General features: G+C 35.1%; 1 protein-coding gene across 1 annotated transcript in view; it reads right to left on the bottom strand.

Moving 5' to 3' along the window:
* The window catches only part of PARD3B (par-3 family cell polarity regulator beta), a 1,280,476-nt gene that overhangs the window by 515,135 nt on the left and 743,082 nt on the right, over positions 1–22,259 (bottom strand). Inside the window, exon 12 of the mRNA XM_001365888.4 lies at positions 3,962–4,132. Coding sequence (XP_001365925.2) covers positions 3,962–4,132 — 171 coding nt within the window. The remainder of the gene's footprint in view (positions 1–3,961; positions 4,133–22,259) is intronic.

Genomic DNA, 22,259 nt, shown 5'->3' on the forward strand with positions numbered 1-22,259 from the left:
TGAATTCAAATTCTGCCTCAGATATTTACTAGCTCTGTGACCCTAGCTAGGGAAGTCACTTAACGCAGTGTGCCTCAGTTTTTTCATCGTTAAAATGAGTAGGAGAAGGAAATGATAAACCACTCCAATATCTTTGCCAAGGAAATCCCAAATGAGTTCACAAAAAATTGGAAATGACTAAAAATCAACTGAAAAAATAATAAAAGTAGCTTAATAAAAGCTTATTGGCTGAAAGATTGAATCCTCAGACTTGGGCAACTTATCTATTTGGACTTTAGTTTCCTCATTTGAAAAAAAGAGAAGTTAGATTGGATGACATTCAAGGTTCTGCTCAGCTCAAAATCTATGATCCCCTGACTTGCTATGGTCACATTGCTAATATCTGTCAATCAATCAATATTTAGTAAGTATTTACTAGATGCCACTATTATGGCATGGACTGCCTGGGACAGTTTATGAATTCAGGTTTTCCTGACTTGTATCTGGCCCTCTATAGTTTCTCATTAATTAAAATAAGCATAAGTGGAAGTGATGAGGTAGAGAAGAGAGAGCTGGTCTCTGAGCAAGGAAGTTCTGAGTTCAAATTCTATCTCCAATGCATAATGGCAATGAGTCTGGGCCAGTCACTTTATCCATCAATGTTCAAGAAAATTCTCTAGAACTAGAATTTTGGCAAGCTAATATTGCTCTGCATTGGTTAAGAAAATTGGCTTATTGGGAGCTCTTGACACTAATGAAATCATATGGCCAGATGAAAGTAAAAATAACAGTCTGTAAGGCTTTCAGTGGAGAAGAATCCTTTTAGGTTTTTGTCAAGATTGACCACATATTGCAGGCACTGAAAGACTGGCTCTGTATGCTGGCTAAACCAGCAGACGAGCTGTCCCTAAATTAAAGCTGGATGCCCAGTGGGAGAGGCAGGACTTGCTGTGCATAGCCCTCTGCTTTGAATTAACAGCAAGAAGAACAACAAGAGAAAAAAATCTGCTTTTCCAGCTCTTTGATAAATGACACAATCGATATCCCAACAACTGATCAGTAACCAGCCTAATTAAAGTATTCAGCCTGTAAAATAGAGCTGTCATGGAGGCCTCCATTAGTGTCCTGGCCAATAAAAAAAATAATGGATTTTTAAACATATTCTGCTTTCTACCAAGCTGGGCTGTCGCAGCAGAGAGGGAGGTGTTTTGGGGAAGGGGGAAAAATAAAACAGGTCATAACCTATTTTTTTTATACCAAGTCTCCAGCCTCAAATGGAATTACAATTGAACCTCAAGCTCATCCTTGGGAAAAAATATTTCTGTTTAAAATGATTTTGATTTAATCAACAGCTCATTATGTATTCTTCATGAGGCGCTCATCAGAACTGTTTACATGTCTGTACATCTGGGTAATGTTGGGGGGGGGAGTCCCAACAACTCTCTATTTTGACTTTTCATAAGTAGCTTCTTCAATTTTTTATATCAATAAAATGTTCAATTACCATTTCAGTATTCATGCCAAATCTAACTAATTGATTTCTCTAAACATTTGAGGAGCACCAAGATCCTTTGGGGTTGTAAATACTTTTTTTTTTTTAAATCATACCTGAGGGTGATGGCTGGCCCAGCAGGAGAATACAATACAGAGAACCACCACTGAGGCTCTGAGCTTGCCTTGACATGGAAGAGTGTAGATTTGGGAGATAAAATATTGGAGATTTGAAAAAATTAATAAACACAAAATGTATATGAGGCTTGCATATTGATATGAAAAATCCTCTTTAATCTGCACTGGGGCCACACTGCTTCCCAATAGCAGAGAGCAAGCTGTCTCTTTATTCCCTAAGGAAAGCACACAAATAATATCAAGCCTAAAAACACATCTTTGAGAAATAAACTCATAAAAATCTGCTTTTCCCTTCTCTTGTCATTTTTCATTCCCTGATTGGTCCCCTGGTGATCCATTCTGAGATGTGGCTTCCCAATATGGGTCATGAGCTAAGTGTTAAGTACTTTCTTTCCTGAGCTAGCTCTCAACCCACCCAAGAGTGTGAGAAGTGGAATGAAAATATTTGCCACAAAGGAAAAGACAAAGAGCAAATTTGGGCCAAAATGCTTAATACTGATTCCCTGTCCAATGACAGAGAACTCTGCGGAGAAAACCATGGAGAGAGCTAAGGGGCAACTGGTTATGTACTTTTAACCTCCACAGAAAACTAGGACAGAGATACTGAACCTGAATACAGCAACTCTTGTAATCCAGAAAAGACTATATAAGGATTATACAGAAATATGGAGCAAATTTCTTCTCAGTAGATTCTAATTTAACAAAACAAGCTATGTAGCTGTTTATTACTCCTGTTATCCCCATCTTACTCCTTTGATGCAGTACAAGTTCGATGAAATTTGGGATCTCACACTTTCACTTTTTTAAAAAAGTGGAGTAAAGGAAGGTGTCTCAGTGGATAGAGTGCTGGGCCTAAAGCCAGGAATATTCATTTTCCAGTGGTTCAAATCCATCTCAAAAATTTACTAGCTGTGTGACTCTGGGCAAATCACCCTGTTTGCCTCAGTTTCATCATCTGTAAAATGAACTGAAGAAGGAAATGGTAAAACAATCTAGTATCTGTTGAGAAAACTCCAAATACTCAAAGAGTCAACAGGACAGAAGTGACTAACAGCAACAACATAACAAGGAAGCATATTCTATTCTTTTCGATTAGAACACTTATTGTACTTTATCCTAGTTTATGGAGCCTATATTACAGGAGTCTTTCTTGCTCTTTGAGAATTTACTTCCATGAAAAACTTTAAAATGCTGATTTTTTTCCTTAACTCTTTTTTATGCCTAATTTTTCCCTCTTCCCTTTCTTCACAAGTACAGCTATATCTAATGAATATTTTATGATTAAACATATTTGAGTGAAAATGTCCCATATATTAAGAAGAAAGTCATAAAGGTAAATAACTTTATACTGTAAACTATTCAAGGAATTTTTTTGTTTCCATAACAACATATGTAATTAAGTCCCAAGCAACACTATCTGAGGAGCAAGATTCAAATTTGTTAATTTATAGGTCCACAAAACCCATCCTAATTCTCACAAAAATTTGAAGGGTAGAGACTTTTCAGATTTGCTGCAGGTGTGTATAGATAACTGTAATGTGATATATCATTTTTATATTGTTTGGTACAGATTTATTTATACAGGTTCGTAATAAAAGGGAATGTTGGTAAATTCATTAAAAAACATCAAGATGTTTGTAAACTTGTACTCAACTTCAGGGATCACCTATAAAATGATAAAAAATAAAAACAGTCTATCAGATTTTGCATTTCACCCTTTAAAGGTCAGTAAGGTAAAAATGGGTGAAAAACTATACATAGACTTGAGGGTTAAGAGGCTTGGCCTCTAGGTCTGCTTTTAAAAATTATTTAATAAGCTGTATGATCTTGTATATATTTCTTGAGTCCCAGCATCTTCAATTATAAAATGATGAGGTTGGACTAGTGAGCTCTATCATTCTTTTATGTAAAGGATTAACCTTGCTAGTTTTAATCCTAAATACACAGTCATTTTCCTTTCTCTTCCTCCCCTATTACAATAGAAAACCAGGAGACTATATGCACACATACATATATGTAAATATACATAATACACATCCACATATGTTCATAAAGTTTAGACAAAGTTCTCTCTATAGTTCCTGTAATGGAATAATAGGACTTGGGAATGAAAAGGGTCTTGTTTACCCCAACTCTATTACTGAATGAAGAAAATGATGCAAAGATAATATTAAACAACTTGCCCAAGGTCACAGAGCTAGTAAGTGGTAGAATTAGGGGCCAAAATCACACCACAAAGCTACAAAACCAATTTCCCCCCATTATATCATGAGTGCTCATGAACTTTGATATAACTATTATACTTTCCATTTTTTTGGGTCAATTTATTCCAGGAGATGAATTCTTTAATTACCTCTGTCTGCCTGTCTAGTCGTCTCAAAATCACCAACTGGATCATCCCACGAATGTTCCCTTCCATAGACATTGATCTTCTAAGAGTTTCCATAGCTTCATGGTTAGACTTGCCCAAGAGAGATTCACCATTTACTGCAATTAGCTGGTCATTCATTCGCAAGCGCCCATCCTAAAACAAAACAGAACCACATATGGTTACTATAGCCCAGTATTCAATTCAATTCCATTAAGAATTTATTAGATGCTTATTATGAGCAAGTCACAAGAGAGACAGTACAGGGAAAGCTTTATTCTTAATATTGTAATATTTCAATTTCTAATCTTACTCTGTAACATTGAATTTTTCAAGCTTTTTTCCCCTCATTCCTTTTGTCCTGGCAGAAGAATGATGAGGGCTAGGAAGTGGGGGTTAAGTGACTTGTCCAGGATTACATAGCCAAGAAGTATCTAAGGCTGGATTTGAACTCAGAACCTCCTGTTTCTAGGCTTGGTTCTCAAATCACTGAGCTACCTATCTGCCCTCCCATTTATATCTTAGTCTAGTTCAGTTTGCATTTAGGAGTGGTATATGCTGTAGTTCATTCTTCATTTTTTGAAAAAGACCAATGACATCATGATAAATTATGTCTTGCCCTGTGATGAATTGGATTGCTAAGTGAGATGCAGATGCATAGTCCTTGGCCTCACTATCTCTTCCAGAATCACTGGAGTCCAATGGCAGGACAAACATTAAGATGGCTGCATGCTGCCTGGAGTGCACATGACAACTTTGCTCTAAGCAACTCCTCTAAGACTATCAAATTGGAAAGATTGATTGAAGGGGTTTCCTCCTCTGAGTAATCCCTGTTCAATGACAAGGTCGAGTCCCTATCCTTATATGGCGGGATCTGTGATAGATACAAGGGATATAAAGTTAGGAGACGACACAGCTCCTAGTCTCAAGACAGTGTGTGAAGAGGAATGCAATGTGCAGTCAGATAAGTCTAAGATAAGGCCGAATAGGATGTCGTCAGATGACCTCTGCATACAAAACGCTTTGGGAAATCTGAGAGTCAGAGAACATTTCCAGCTAAAAACAGCTGTTCTGTCTGAGTCTTGATTGAAGGAAAAGATTTCTATAAGCAGAGATATTAAGGGATGGTTTTCTTAGCATGAGGGTGTACTTTTCTATGCATGTATGGAGGCTGGAGAGAGCAGGACAACTCCAGGATAAGAGCAGGTAGATGTCTGGGTCAGAACAGAGAACATGCAGAGGAGAGTAGGATGAAATAGATCTAGAAAAGCAGGGAGGGTCCAGATTGTAGAAGACGTTAAATTCTAGGTTAAGGATTTTGTACTTTATCTACTGGTAAAAGGGGGGTTACTAAAGGATTCTGAGCTGAGAAATGACATAGTTAAACTTGCACATTTTAATAGTGAACAATGTCAAGGCACATTGAATGATTATACATACATATACACACGTATACTCATATGAACACAATATAGGCAGCTAGGTGGCATGGTAGATAGGTCTAGTCAGGAAGATCTGAGTTCAAATCTGGCCCCAGACACTTACTAGCTGTGTAACTCTGGGCAAGTCACTTAACCTCATTCATCTCAGATTCCTCGTCTATAAAACATGCTGGAGAAGGAATTGGAAAACCATTCCAGGATTTTTGCCAACAAAACCCCAAATGGGGCCATGAAGAGTCAGACATGACTAAAACAACTGAATAACCACTTTTATATATATATATATATATATATATATATATATATATATATATATATGTTTATATATATATAACATGTTTATATATATAAACATAAATAAAAATGTATCTATATATTATGTATGCATTGTAAACCTTAAAATTTCTTAGACTTATGAATGTTGGAAATTTCACCATTGGGAAATTTCATACTTGGAAAAAACTTCCTACTGATAGTAAGAACTCTATTGGAATGTGAAACCCCTTGGCATGGGAGGATCCTTCTCCTCCCTACTTAAGACTACTTTAGGACAGAAACCTTTTGCTAAACAATGGAAAGGGTTTTGACCTATGCTTAAGCATAGAACAGGAAGTCCTTTGAGTCATGATTGATTTTAGAATTGATACAATAGAGATACTTGGAATGACAGAACCAGGTCTTGGAACTTACAATCTCTACCCTACTACAGGAAGTTCCCTGGCGACCATCTTATAGTTATATAAAACCAAGACACAGTAGAAGACATATTTCAGCGGTTATAATTGATATATGTATTTTCCTTGCTCCCAAACATTTTAATTATCACAGCATATATTTGTATATGCATATGAACATACACACACAAAACCTGAGCTTAACAAACACAAAATGAGCATTCCAATATACATATTATAGCAATCATAATAGCACCTACTTCTCAGATTTGTGATGATCAAAGAAAATACTTTTATAAAGAGTTGAGTACAATTCCTAGAGGGCAGGTGCTATATAAATTCTATTATTAAATTAATTATATTAGAACAGAAAAGACACTTTTATGTGAAAACTATGAATATTATGTCTCCATCATGACTGTAATTTTCCTTTACATACACAGAAACTTAACATGCAATTTTCAACATGTAAAATTCTGGCTTCTCTGTGACCCTTTCTGGCCTTCCTTTACTTCTCTTGTGTATTCAAAAAAATTAAATGACCTTGTTTTCTTTATGTGGAATCTTCTTCATGCTGACTAGTATATGTATAGATTGAACATCTTTTGTTATGGTACTTTAATATGTTGACATGAGTAACTCTCTCCTCATTCTCTTCCAGGAGTGGCAAAGGAGGAGAGGAGATGAAAAGGTAGCCTCAGAATTCAGGTTAGTCTAACTCTTGAGGCTTTAACAGCTGAGAGAACATTGACAGATCTGATGAGTGGACAGTGCAATTGGATTAAACTTAATATGGTAAGTAATACAGGATGTGAGGATATGGTTTGGTCAAGGATACTGAGAAAGGAATGAGAAATAGAATCATAGAACTGATATGTTTTACTCTTCAGTTGTTGCCGGGACTAAGAAACAAGGGAAGATTACATCTACCCATTGGGGATCTAAACCCTAAAATTTACAAGTTCAATGCTGCCATCTGCAATAGAGAAAGTGTTAGCAGATAAATGTAGCTGGTAATTTGAAAACCATAGAGAGCTTGGCATCATCCACTGAGTGCCTCTAGCATTGGAGAGAATACCTAACGAATTTGGTAGGTGTGAGATGTCCAGCACTTGGGTCCTCCTCATCAGATATGGTCAGGTACAAGGCAAGTAACCATCCTTTGTGGTTAAACATGCATGCTATTCTAGAATAATGTATCCTTTTGTTATAGATTATTATGGTTGACAGATTCACATTATCTTCTCAAAAAGGAGGACTTGAGGTTATTCAGGAGGTAATTATTTTTATTATAATGTTATGTTCATAAATCATCAGATCATAGATTTAAATTTAGAGGGATTTTAAAGACCATCCAGTAAACCTCATTTTGTAGGACAAAATGAAACACTATTTCTAACATGTTTAATGCCTTGCCAGTAAATAGTCGGTACTTAATACATACTTATTCCCCTTCTTTCCAGGTAAAAAAAACCAAAGTTCAACATAACTTAAGCCCACATCTGACTCTAGAACTCTTTCCACTTTCTCTACCAGTGAGTATGGCATATATACAAACACACATACATACATATCAATAGTATCAGGCAGTCAACAGAGGGAGAAGTTACTTAGGCAAACCCAACTACTATAGAGGAATGATCTTGCTCAGATTACATTTAAGGAGACATTATATGACATTTCTTCAATGGGTTTTCTGTAGTAGGTTTTTCATTCAGTTAATAAACATTTATTAAGTGTCTATTATATGTCACTGTTGCTAAACCCTAAAGACACACAAAATGTCAAATGACAGTCCTTCCTTCAAAGAGTTCATTATTTAGTGGAGGAGACAAGCAAACATACATACAAATAGGCTACACACAAGATAAATAAGATTGAATTAACAGAGGAAAGGTACAAGAATTAAGATGGGGTGGGAAAGGCTTCCTGTAGAAGTTTGGATATTAATTGGGACATAAGGGAAGTCCCGGTAGTCAGAACAGAGAAGGAGGGGATTCCAAGCATGGAGGACAGCCATAAAAGAATATCCAAAGCTGAGAGACTATATTATTCATGGAATAGCCAGGGCAATGTTCAAGAGTGTGGGGCAGGAAGTAAGGCATAAAAAGACTGGAAAATCAGGAAGGACTTATGAAGGGCTTAATATGCCAAAGAGAGGATTTTGTATTTGATCCTGGAGGCCATCAAGTAGCCATCAGTTTACTGAGGTTAGTTGTCAGGTGTGGTGTGTAGCATGTCATCCATACTTCCCTTCTCTTTTTCTAGGCTGATTCATTCATTGTTTATCTGCTCCATCTTGACAGGTATGTTTTTTTTTTCCCCCCTCAGGCTCCAGGGGTGTGGGTGGTGGTGATGGTGGTGTGTGTGTGAGTGTGTGAAGTAAACACTTTTCCTGCTGCCTCTCCATTTAAAGTCACAACAAACTGCGTATATGGTAGCATTGGTGAAGAGGGCATAGGTTGTTAACAGACATTATTAGTCTTTGTTGAAGGTTTCCACTTCCACTTCCAGTTTCAACTAAAGAACTGCCCTTGAATCTTCTCTCTCTCTCTTAACCAATATATCCAAATATTTGCCAATTCTTGGTTGATTCCATATCTCCACCTCACAGCTTTCCCCTTCTCTCTACTCAGAGTGACCACCCTGCTTTAAGACCTTATCACTTCTCCCCTCAGCTACTGACCTGGCTTCCTAATTGGTTTCTTACTTCTAGAATTCCCATCCTCTTTTTCAGCTGCCAAATTGTTATTCTTAAAGCACAAGTCTGACCATGTTATTCCCCTGCTCAAGAAGTTACAATGACTCCCAGTTCTCCCTAAACCAGAATACAAATTTCTCTGTCATGAATAGCCCTTAAGAATCAGGCTCTAGTCTACTTTCTCAGGCTCATTACAGGTTACTTTTCACACACTGTTCCAGTCAGACTGGCCAATTGGCTGTTCCTTGTACATAAAATTACATGTACCATCTCCGTGCCTTTTTTAGGCTTATTTAGGTTTATTCCATAGCTGGAATAAACCCCTCCTCACCTTCACCTGTTAGAATACCATACTGACTTCAAGGCGCAGCTCAAATACCACCTCCATTATGAAGAAGGCATCCCCTCATCCTTCCAATTATCTTAGTTCCACTACCTCTATCAATAATTTTTATTTATTAAGGGTTTTTTTTGTATTTATGTATTATATTTGTTTCCTCCATTAGACTGTAAGCTCATTGAAGCCAAGTACTGGTGGTTCTTGTGTTGGTTTATTTCTTTTTAACCTCAGCTTAGCACAGTACCTGGCATATAGAAAACACCTAAAAAGGCTTGTAGAATGAATTTTTAAAAAACCCTATCTTCCACCTTAGACTTAATTCTATGTATTGGTTCCAAAGCAGAAGAACAGAAAGGGTGAGGCAATGATGAGGAAACAGGCATATGGAGCTAAAGTGACCTATACTAGCTCATACAGTGAGTAAATGACAAAATTGGGGTAAGATATCAAGTATTCTGAGTTAACAAACACAAATGTATCACAACTAAAAACACCCAGAAGGGAAATATTCAGCAATTACAGAAATGGAACATGGTTAGAGTCCATGATGGAACAAATATGAATATTAAATAGAAAAAAATAATTCTTCCACAGAAAGGAGAAAACATATTTACAATCATTCACCATCTATGTGGGGGCCCTTGGAAGCCTGTGGTAAAATAATTAATTGTGAATAGTATAGCAGCAGTGAAGGAGGCAGTTGTCCTATAAACATTCATGTAAGGAAAATGAGCTTCGAGGGAAATCACAGAAAGAGTCAGGCCCTGGTTTAGGGTTCTAAAAAACCATCATTTAAGTCACTGATGGACAGACCCCAGTGTCATCCTAATGGATGTATTAACAGTCCTATGAAGAAACTGAGTTAACATGATGAACATCAAAACATATCATATCAGAGTCATGTGATGTTTTAAATGGAATGCTTTAATATAACTTAATGTTCCCTCCTTTCCTCTTCTCCCCCTACATGACTTTTACTCTAGAAAGAAGAACTAGATATGAGAGACTCAGGGATGTCCAAACTAAGGGCAAACATTCATTTCCATTATTTCATTTTGGATGAAGAGTGTAAAGGAATAATTTTAGGGCACCAGGACCAGAGTGGCAAGAAGAACTAGCTATTCTCATGGTTTTACTTATAAGATTCTCCTTATGAAATGAGATACAGCCCAAAACTTGTACTTTACTACAAATTCCTTATAATTTCTTTGAAAAAAGGTACTAAGTATTTTCATTTGCAGATACAGTCTAAGGATGCAGCCTGAATATTCTATTTCATAGAATTTGATGGGCTTTGTACATTTTCATTCTAAAACGAAAAGGTCAGGTCATTTAGGGCACCTGGAATTTCAAAATGAGGTGTTCAATTCTTTTCTATGGTGACCAGAGAGTTGGGGGTACAAGAAAGAGGCATTATTATTTTGTCCTTTGAAATGTAAATGATGGGGCTTTTTCTCATGTATTGGTACCAGGCAGGACAATGTCCTTTAAGTGGAATTTGTAGAATGTCATGATAGAATCTGAGAAGCAGAAGAGGCTTTAAAGATCCTACATCTCTTCATTTTACTGATGAAGGAACTGAGGTTCACATAGATTTAAGTGATTTGTGGAAGGTGACAGTTCTTTATAACATGCTGTGAGCAGAACCAAAGCTTCATGACTCTAGATGAATGGTATTTCTCCAAAAGGAATTAGAATAATTATTTTTTTATTAAAAGTGGTGAATTTTAAAATATAAGTTTTTTTAAATTTTTTATCACATTTGTTTCTGATTTAACCTTTTTTTATCTTCTTCCTAGAATAGAACAGCTTTCCTTTTTAACAATTAAGCAAAAACAACTGAACCTGAAAATGTATGCATAAAATGTATGTACTCATCTTAAGAGAAATGAGGTGCTATAGGCCTATTTGATTGGTTTTCAGCTGGCACTGTTCAATAAACTTTGCTCCCTATTAAATATAAAATCCTCTGAATAACTTCCAAAGTTCTTCATAACCTGGGCATTGCCTACTTTTCCAGTCTTCTTACAAATGACTCCCTTCTATATACTCTAGAATCCCATGACAGTGACCTTGTAATTGCTCACATATGATACTCTACCCTCAAGGAATTTTTCCTATCTCCAGAATTTTTTCCCTTCTTATATTCACTTTCTGAAATCACTGGCTTTTCTTTGTCTTAGATAAAGTCTCAAATTTCTCTAAGAAGCTTTTACCAAATCTCCATAATTTAGCCTTCTTTCTGAATTAAGATCCAATTTATCATATATAAGTGTGTTATATCCATTACATATTAAATTTTTAACAATGGCCATTAACTTAATATTAATATAATAACAAACTATATGTCTTTACATGCATGTATATAAACATATATAATATATAGTATAATATAAACAGTAGGATAGTTTGTAAAGAGTGTGTTTACATGTTGTCTTCCTTTCAACCTATAACCTCTTTGAGGGTAGGGACTGCCCCCCACCCCCTTCTTTGTCTCCACAGAACATAGTACAGTGCTAAGGTAATAAATGCCAGTTACCTATTTGATCCAGAGATTGACTTCCACTGAGTTATCTTTTCAATTGTACAGTGACTGTATGTTATTACAGTTCTACTTGTTTCATTCTGCATCAAAGCATACAAATTTTTCCTTGTTTCTCTTTTGTCCTCACATTGTATTTCTTACTGATGAATAACATTTCATTACATTTATATACCACAGTTGGTTTAGCCATTCCCAAAAGACAGGTAACTTTGTTTTCAGTTATTTGCAACCATAAAAAATGCTACTACAAATATTCTAGTATATATTGAAACTTCACTTCAGTCTTGGAATTCCTGGGAGTCTATTATCAGTAGCTTCTGGGCCAAAAAATGTGAATTCAATAAATAATTTTGATTTCTTTTGTTTATAAATCACTTAGATTTCCCTTTGTATTCCTTTTCTTCTCTCTCTCAGAGAGTCATTCTATACAATAGGAAAGCTTTTAAAGTAAAAAGTTAAAGAAAAAAAACATCAAAACCAATAGAAAAAAACCTGACCTTATATTTAATATGAGAAATTAAAGGAATTAATATGACCACATGTATAACATTCCATACTCTTGGACCTTCCATTTCTGCAAAGAATGGGAAAGAGGTGTTTTCTCATATCTTTTCTTTGTGGTCAAACTTAGTTTTTGTAACATTCATTTTCATTTTTTTTATGGTGGTTGATTTTTCCATTTATACCATAAAGTTGTTTTGTATGTTATTTTCCTGGCTTTGCTTACTTAACTTTGTTCCAGGTCAAGTTAAATCTTTCCGTGATACTCTATTATATTATATTCACCATTTCTGAGAGCACAATAAAATTTCATTACATTCATGTTCTATAATTTGTTTATTTTTTCCTAATCAATGGATATATCTACACTTTCCTAATTCTTCATTATTATGAAGGTGCTGTTGAAAATACTTGGAATGAAGAGAGAGTCTTTCTTTTTGGCAATGAGAGTATGTACCTAGCAATGGATTCCTTGGTTCAAAGAATAACATTCTAGTAATATTCAATGCATATTTCCAAGTTTCCTTCCAGAACAGTTTTGCTAATTCATAGATCTCTCTAAAATTCATTAGTCCAATGCCTATCTTTTTCAAAAAATTTCCAACAATTAACATTCCCATCTTTTGATATCCCTGTCAAGTTGCTGGGTTTGAAGTGAAAACTCATGATTGTTTTGATCTATATTTCTCTTATTAATAATTTGAAATATTCTTCCATGTGGTTAATTACAGTTTCTAATCCTTTTAAAACCACTTCTTTATTGAGGCTTATTTACTGCTAGTTGTTGGATATCAAACTGTTGAAAAGATATCTAATAAAAAAGATTTCCTCCCGAAAAAACTGTTTTTCTTCTTATCCTAAATCCATTAATTTTGGTTGTGCAAAAATATTTCATTATCTCACAATCAAAATTATGTTTTTTTCCAATTATCCTTATTTTGTTGAGAATTCATTTACAACCAAAGAGGTATGGCATAGGATCTATTTCTTCTTTCTTTGGTATGATATTTAATATTCAGGCCATATATCCACTTGAAATTTAGTCTGTATTAGTTACTTTTGTTGTATCCCGGTGGTGAAAGTTTAGGAAAAGACGTCTATCTAAAAGTAGCAATGCATTATCAGACCTCTTATGGAAGAAAATACTACACAAAATAGAAAAAAGGCATTATGGGAAAGTAGGAAGGAAGATAAAAGCAACTGGGGAATAGAACAAGGCAGAAAAAGTAGAGAGGAAATCTAGTTTAAAATGAATCTGATTCAATTGAGAGTTCATTATGCATGCTTCATAAGGTACTCATCAAAACTGTTTACAGTCTCTTTGCTTTAGAATGATATAAAAATATATGTATTTTGACTATGAAAAGTAGCCTATTCTGTTTTTACTTTTTGCTATTGCCATCATGTTTAAGTAACTGCTTTAGTTTGACTAACAAACCTCACTAATTGATTTTGCATAAGTAAGCTCAAGTATCTGGGGATATTATCTAGTAATTCCAGAATAGTTTTTTTTTTTAATTTAAATCTAGGGCAGTGCTAGGAATGAACCAAAAACAATTATAAAAAGAACTTAGATGGTTTGGGGAAAAAACCATCAAATACAACCTATGTCCTGGTTTCAGTCTCCCTATCCATTCTTATCATTCCCTACAAATCTTTATTCTCATGTTCCCTTCCTTCTAACCTCCTCCATTCATCCCCTTTCAGAGGGAAAACAAAGGAGAAGAATAAGTCATGAAGAAAAGAAGGATAAAGAACATTATTCCCTGAAACAATCTTTAGGACTAGTCAAAAGTAGGAATTAGTTAGGTTCTCTCAACTTGGCGAAATGGCCTCCCACCTATTCTACCCAAATACTGATCTGGTATTACAATGTATTGCACAATTCAGTTGGCAAAGCAAGATACCATAAGAGCCCAACAGAAAGGAAATAAAAAAGAAATAATAACCACAAGAGGGAAAATCTGGAAAGCAGGGTTAGACTTCAGAGGGGTATAGTCCACTGGCAAGCTTATATACTATATATTAAGGTACTGAATATTGGTGCTGTCAAGACTGATACCAACTTCTCCTTCATTTTCCTTAAATTGGTTTTTTAAAAAGGAAAGCTCTCTCTCTCTCTCTCTCTCTCTCTCTCTCTCTCTCTCTCCCTCCATCCCCCCCCCCCCCCCCCCCCCCCCCGTGTGAGTGTGATGATCAATTTCAAAATCCTATGAGTTCTGACCAGTTATTTATGATTAAGGACAGTTAGAATTGGTTTCTACTAGAGCTGGATTTCCTGTCTTGGACCCTTTTCCCATTTGGAGGAAGCATATGCATCCCTTCTCAAAAAATGTTTTCAGATGAATAAAGTAAAATACATAAAATTACAAAGGAAACCAATTACATTGTATCACTGTATATATTTAGAATTCACAGACCCTTTAAGCAAAATAATCTTATCCTGATTAGGAACCAACATAATCTACATAAGAAGACTGGAAGAGATAGAGAGAGGGAGTAGGGCAGGGGAAATAGAGGTGAGTGAGTAAGGTTGATAGAGAGAGAGAAAGTGACAGAAAGAGAGAAGTGAAGTAAGAAGGGAGGAGAGAGATTGAGGGAAAATGTGTGATAAAAGGGAAAAAGGGAAAATGTTAAGAGAAGTGTTTATAAAACAAGGAGAAGAAAAATTGAAAGCAGTTAATTTCAGGTACATGAAATGACCCACTGGTCTGAATGGGGGTGTACTCATGTTGCTAAACTTATTATATGAATTGTCCATCCTAAGCCTAAGTTATTGAGAGATATAATTACCTTTATGCTATTCAGCAAAATGTAGATCAGATTCCTTCCAGTCCTAATCAAATTTCAACTAACATAAATGAGACTATCCTTTTCCTTGGGAATTGTAAGAAGGCAGAAAGATTTGTAGACCTTTAAAAAAGGCCTCCCTAAACATTTATATAATGTTTACAATGCTTTACTATCCTCCTGGTCCAATCTCAGAGTCACTGTTAACATAGCACCTTGTGCCTATGTCTTCAAGAAAAAGGAAAAAAATCTATCAATCAGCTGGATGTTTATTTGGATAACTATGAATAGAATGTTCCAATTTTCACCCAGATAATTTGGTGTGCTGTAAACAAACATAGCCCAGAAGTTGGTTTTTGATATAATGAAAGAATTACTAAAATGATCAGGCTGACTATAATAATACCTCACATTCAAACAGCACATTAAGGTTTACAAAGCACTTTCCTCACAACAACCCCGCGAGGCAAATAGGGCAAGTATTATTATTCCCATTTTACATAAGAAGAAACAGGCCCACAAAGATTAAGCGACTTGTCCAGATGAATACAGCTTGTGTGTGTGTGTGTGAGAGAGAATATGAAACTAGATTATCTGGCTTCAAATTCAGCACATCATATGAGAACCAGGTACTCCCAAGGGAGATTTGGCTAGGGCCACTCATTCAGAGGGTGAATATCTTTAGTTATCGAAGGCATTTGCTAGATTCTTGAAGATCAATAAATGTTACTAAGTTCAAAGTCTATTTTTTCTGGTGTTGCCCTTCTCCATTTGCTCTACTACTGACCAACTTGGGATGTTAGCCAAATCAATTACCCTTTTAAGACCTTAGTCTGTCTAGTAAACCAGTAAAATACAGAAAAAGCCTTATTTATTTGGCATCATCTAGGAATGAGGTGGTTCAGATAAATCAAGTTTTTTTCTTTTGAAGATAGAGAAGAATCTTCTAAAATGTATGACATAGTTCTCTGGCCTCTTAAAAAAGGTAATGTTATATTATATGCTATATAATATTACATAGATATATAATATGCAATGTCTTTCCCCTTGTCGGACTTTTCTATGTTTGCCCCTAACCAATAGTCATTCTTTCCTTATCTACTTGACTGCTTTCTGGTTTCCTACAAACACTTCTATGTCTCCATCATTCTCAAAAACCAAAACCAAAACCTCACCAGATTCATCTAGTCCCATTAGCTATTTGCTTTCCTTTTCATGGATAAACTCCCAGAGAAAGCTATCCACAATTAGTTCTTTACCTTTCTTTCTTCTCACCCTCTTCTAAACACTGTAAGTCTAGATTTCAGCCTCTTTATTTAACTAAATCTGCCCTCTCCAAAGTTACCAATGTTATTAATTGTGGAATGTAATAGCCTATTAAAATTTTCACTGAGGTGGTACCTTCTAAGTGAAAGTATCTGTCAAGGGTCTATCCTGGATGCTGGTTCTCTTCTCTCTCTAAACTAATTAATTTAATGGCTACATTCATTCCCCTAGATTCAATTATCATCACTCTTCAAATGAATTTCAAATCTATTTTTCCAGCCCTTACCTCCAGTTCTATATATTCAACTCTATTAGCTATTTCAAAATAGTGGTCCTGCAGATGACTTAAATTCAATTTGATAAAAAACTGAAATATTTGCTCCCTACCACACTTCTACCTATATACTTCCCTATAAGGAAAGTAATGCTTTTTCTTGGTTTTGTTTTTGAAATAATCTTTGTTACATTTAAATTCCCAATTACCTCTCCCTCCCCTCCAGTCATTAGAGAAGGTAACTTTTGACCAAAAAAATATATGTATATATAAAAATGATATCTTCCTTATTTTTATTTATCAAATTACGCTGGTGGAGGACATACACAAGTCATTCTTCAAACAATATTTCTGTTGTTGTATATAATGTTCTTGTGGTTCTGCTTGTTTTATTCTTTATAATTTCATATACATCTTCCAATTTTTTTTCCAAAATTAACCTGTCTGTTATTTTTTACAGCACAGTAGTATTCCATCAGAATCACATGCCATAACTTGTTTAGTCATTCCCCAATTGATGGGCATCCCTTCAATTTCCAGTTCTTTGCCACCACAAAGAGCAGTGGTATTAATATTTTAGAACATATGGTTTCTTTTATATTTTCCTTGATCCCCTATGGAAATAAACCCAATAGTTGTATTGCTAAGTCAAAAGGTAAACACAGTTTTAAAAAGCTTTGAGAATAATTCCATATTGTTCTCCAAAATAGTTGGATTGGTTCACAGTTCCACAACAGTATATTAGTGTCCTCATTTTTTGTAATATTTTGATTTGCATTTCCCTTATTAATAATTTGGAGCATTATTGCATGTGGTTATTAATAGTTTTAAATCCTTTGTTAAAACTACTTCCCTATTGGAGAATAGCTTTTGGGCTTATATTTCTGTTAGTTCTTGGATAGCATATTCTTGTATGAGATACCTGATTAAAAAAAAAAAAAGGTTTTTCCCCCCTCACATTTGACCACTTTTCTAGTATTGTCAAAGGTACTACAATTATTCAAATTTGGTTTCCTTTAGGGAACCTATATGTCATTTTCATCTCTTTACTATCACTTTCTATATCCAAAATTTATTGGCATATCTCTGTCAATTCTACCTTCACAGTATCTCTCATATATGCCCCCTTCTCTCCTTTGACACTGCCACAGTACTGATTCAGACCCTCATTATCTCATTCTTTGATTATTGCAGTAGACTTCTTGTTGGTCTTCTTGACTAGTCTCTCCCCACTCCACTAAGGTACCAAACTTATCTTCTGAAATCAAAGATCTGATGACTATGTCACTATAAGTGAATTAACCTAGTGGCTTTCTAAAATATCTAGGGATCAAATATAATATCCTAATTTTTAAATTTCCTCATAATCTGACCCATTTCTAGCTTTCAGACCATTTTACCCTTTTGTGCAATCCTAATCTCCTCATACCATATCCTTTTAAATCCAGAGATCTTGGACTCCTTGCTGTGCTTTGCAAAAGATATTCCATGTCTGATTCCATCACATTTTACCTGGCTGATCCATATGCCCAGAACTCTCTCTCACTTCATCTTGGCTTTTCGGCTTCCTTCTAGTCTAAGATAAAATCCCAGCTTCTGAAAGTTTCCTTTCCTCCTTAATGCTAGTGCTTTCTCCCTAAGATTATCTCAAAATCATTTTATTTGTACATAATAGTTTGAGTGAATATAATTCCCATTAGACTAAGAACTCTTTGATAGGAGGGCCTGGTTCTAGTTTTTTTGGTAAGTCCAGCACTTAACATAGTGCCTGGCACATTGTAAATAAAAGTTCACTGATAATGTTTTGCTTTTTTTTTTTTAACCCTTCCCTTATGTCTTAGACTCTATACTAAGTATTGGTTTCAAGGCAGTAGAGTAGTAACTAGGCATTTGGGGTTGTGATTTACCCAAGGTCACATAGCTAAGACATATTCAAAGCCAAATTTGAACCCATGACCTCCTATCTCCACACCTGGTTCTCTATTCATTGAGCCACCTAGCTGGCAATTGATGATTTGACTTTACATTAATGGGGATTTATTTAGTTCAGACCCTTAACAATTCTTACTTGGGATACAACAATTGCCTCCTAATTGATCTTTCTGATTGAACCTTTCTCCCTCTATAATCCATGTTCTGCAAAATTAACAGTGTGATTTTTACAAAGTAAAAGTCTGTTCAAGTTATATCTCTTCTTAATAAATTACACTGGATCCATATTTCCTTTTGTGTGTGTGTGGTTTAGTTGTTTTTAGTTCTAAGTCTTCGTGACCCTTCCCTTATTAGGTTTGTCATTTCTCCTTCTCCAGCTTATTTTATAAATGAGCAACTGAGGTCCAAAGGGGTTAAATGGCTTGCTCATGATCATTTTGGATATAGGCTACTGTGTGAGGCCAGATTTGAATTCAAGTCTTATAGATTCAGGTCCAGTTCTCTTTCCAACCCACTGAGTTATCTAGCATTCTTTTATTAAATCTAAGTCCAAATATAAAATCCTCTGACACTTAGTCATTAGCCATTAGTTCCAATTTACCTTTTCTGACTTATACATCATTTGCCCTTATGAACAAATGGGCCAAATGAGCTTAATTGTTATTCTGAATCTCATCAAGTTGCCTTTTCCCACACATGCTTTCCTTCATTTCTGGAATATGCTCTCCTCTTATCTCTGTCTCTTACATCCTTTTCAGGAAGACTTGACTCATATCACCTTGTCCATGAAGGGACCTTTTATAAACCCAGAGTACCTACTAGAATGCTACTCTATTCCTAATTATTTGAGGTTGTTTTTTTTTTTGCATACAAACTTTGTATAAAATTATAGCATTCATTTTGTGTCCTCTGATGTAATATTATCTTGAAGGAAGGTTTGTTTTTGTTATCCATAGCCCTAGCACACTGCCTGGCATACAGTAGATACTTAAAATAAATGTTTGCTACTAACTGATATTAGATTGTATGGATAATGAGCTTAATTACACAGATGAAAAATTTAGATTTTGTGTTTGTGTGTGGAAACCATTTGGTAAATATGATTTAAAACAACTACTGAATACTTTTTGCATATTTTAGTTAATAATAATTATAATCCAAGTAGTTTGAAAATCATTTTACATACATTTTTGCATTTGATTAATAATTTATTTTAACAGGTAAAATTCTTATTTTGTACAACTATCAGACATAAGCAAAGTTCCTATATTTCATTTTTCATAAACTACAAGCTATAGAAGAACATGACTAAACACCAGTTGATTTATTATTGTTAAGGTAGACTGGGCAATTTAGAATAAAGATAGTTTAAGGACCAAGTTGCAAGATAATACTTGTCACTAATTGATTCTCAAAGAAATTGGTTAGTTTCTTATTGTCTTCTAGGTTATGCAAAGAAGCATGATTCAGATTATGTCCTGAGGAACTTTGGCATTCTACTTGGTATGGAGGGGGATTCTATGAGAAAACCTGCATACTAGTAAATGTTTTGTGCCTAAAATACTAATAAATAATATTATTTATAGAACCAAAATACAAGGATCATAGTTTTGAAAGGAGAAAAGTTGGTCTTAAAGTCAAAAAACAAACAAAATGAGACCCTAGGCAAGTCACTTAATCTTATTTGCTTCAGTTGCCTTATCTATCAAGTTAGCTGGAGAAGAAAATGATAAACCACTTCATTATCTTTGCCAAGAAAACTCCAAAAGCGATCACAAAGAATTGGACAAGACTGAAAACAACCAAACAACAATTTCCCAGGTATTAAGTGGCACAGTGGGATAGAATGCTGGACTTAAAGAGTCAGAAAGCCCTGAGCTTAAATTCAACCTCAGACATCTACTAGTTCTGTGTCCCTGGGCAAATCACTTAATCTTGTTTGCCTTGGTTTCCTCATTTGCTAAATAAGCCAGAGAAGGAAATGGCAGGTCACTCCACTCTCTTTGCCAAGAAAACCTTCAAGAGGAACATGAAGAGTCAGACATGACTGAAAATAACTAAACCACAAAGGGAGGTTTAGTAAAGATTCAATGTAAATTATTGTGAAGTGGTATAATTTGGTCAGATCTGTACTTTGAAAGTATGGCTTTGGCAGTTTGAGACGGATGAATTGGAGAGAGAAGATTCAATTAAAGAAATCAATTAGGAAGCTATTGTTACAGTCCAAGTAAAAAGTGATACCAGCCTGAAATAAGGAAGTAACCCTGTTAGTAGGGTCAAATCATCAGTAAACCTTTATCAAACACCAATTACTATGTGTTTCCTCCATACTGCCTATAAGACCCTAGGCATGTCACTTATTCTCTCAGTGCTTTTGGTGTCTCTCTAAGCCTAGGAATTTTTCTTTTTTTTTCTTTTAAATTTCTTTGTTTGTTACATTTAAATTCCCATTTAACTCCCTTCTTTCTTCCCATCTCTTCCTACACTTGAGATGGCATTATTTGACAAAAAAAGGATATAAAACTATTTCTTGTTTATTCCTATTTATTAATTTCTTCTCTGAAGGTGGCCATTCACAAATCATTCTTCAATCAATATTTCTTTGCTATGTATAATGTTCTCCTCGTTTTTACTCATTTCACTCTTCATAACTTCATGTTAGTCTTTCCAGGTTTTTAAAAAAAAATTAATCTGCTCCATTGTTTCATACTGTGTAGTAGTATTTCTGGTCTACATGAGCTGAGTAATTTCCACACTGAAAGTACAGATCTGGACAAAGGCAAAATACTAATTTACATGAGGTAATTTGGGGAAGGCATTAAAAGAGATAATTTTCTTTTTAGTCCCAAGTTTCCCTGATATCCATTTCACCTGGATGAGTCTATCCTATCAAGTCTCCCTGGATCAATATTTCTAGATTCTATCAATCAGTTTTAGGCTCAAAAAGCCAAATTATTTAGGGAAATGGTACAACAGAGGATAAAATATTAACTTTAAGGAGAAAATCAAAGGGGGAAATACATTTGACTTAAATACTGCTTAAAAAATTGCTCCTTTTGTCTTCCTTTACATTTATTAACAATAGATCTGTTTGATGATTTATAGATACCGGCAGTGAAAGGAATGGAAATGACTAACACTGGGAACTCTGCCTGTACTACAGTTAAACAATTTGCATGCAGTTAAATGAGCTGAATACTGATGGAACCAGAAGTCCTGGATCAGCTCCCTTGCTCCATGCCTTTCTAGGGATACACAGAATCATTTTGAATTGGACATGCCAAGAATTTAAATTTTGGTAACATCAATTTAACATTAGTACTGCTTGATAAAGGTTAATGTTCTTTTGTCAGCATGCTCCTAAAAATTGTAGAGAGTGACACTCTGCTTTCAGGTCAGTTACCACAAACTTGTACTTAACTTAGGAATTAAGTCATATCATTCATACCAATTTTGAATTCTATGTATATGCATGGATTGGTATGGAATTTAAAATCTTTCAGTTAGTTCTATGACCATTAAGGAGGACTTGTAAATCACAGAACTAGCTAGTTATTCATTCATTCATTCATTTATTTATTTTGAAAAATGGTCTCTTCCATAGGCACCTGTACCAGAGAAGGAAGACAAAATATTTGGCACCCTCCACAAAAGATGTTGTTTATTATATTTAAATGCATTAGAATGGCCAGACAAAGAGATAACAAAAATTCAAACATAACTGCAGCATCACAGATATAGGTCATGAGACCTTCTTTTTTCTATAGACGAGTAAACAGTAGAGCCTTTACTTGAATCCAAGTACTCTGATCCGAGGT

The sequence above is a fragment of the Monodelphis domestica genome, chromosome 8 (assembly GCF_027887165.1).
Source record: "Monodelphis domestica isolate mMonDom1 chromosome 8, mMonDom1.pri, whole genome shotgun sequence".
Taxonomy (NCBI): Eukaryota; Metazoa; Chordata; class Mammalia; order Didelphimorphia; family Didelphidae; genus Monodelphis; species Monodelphis domestica.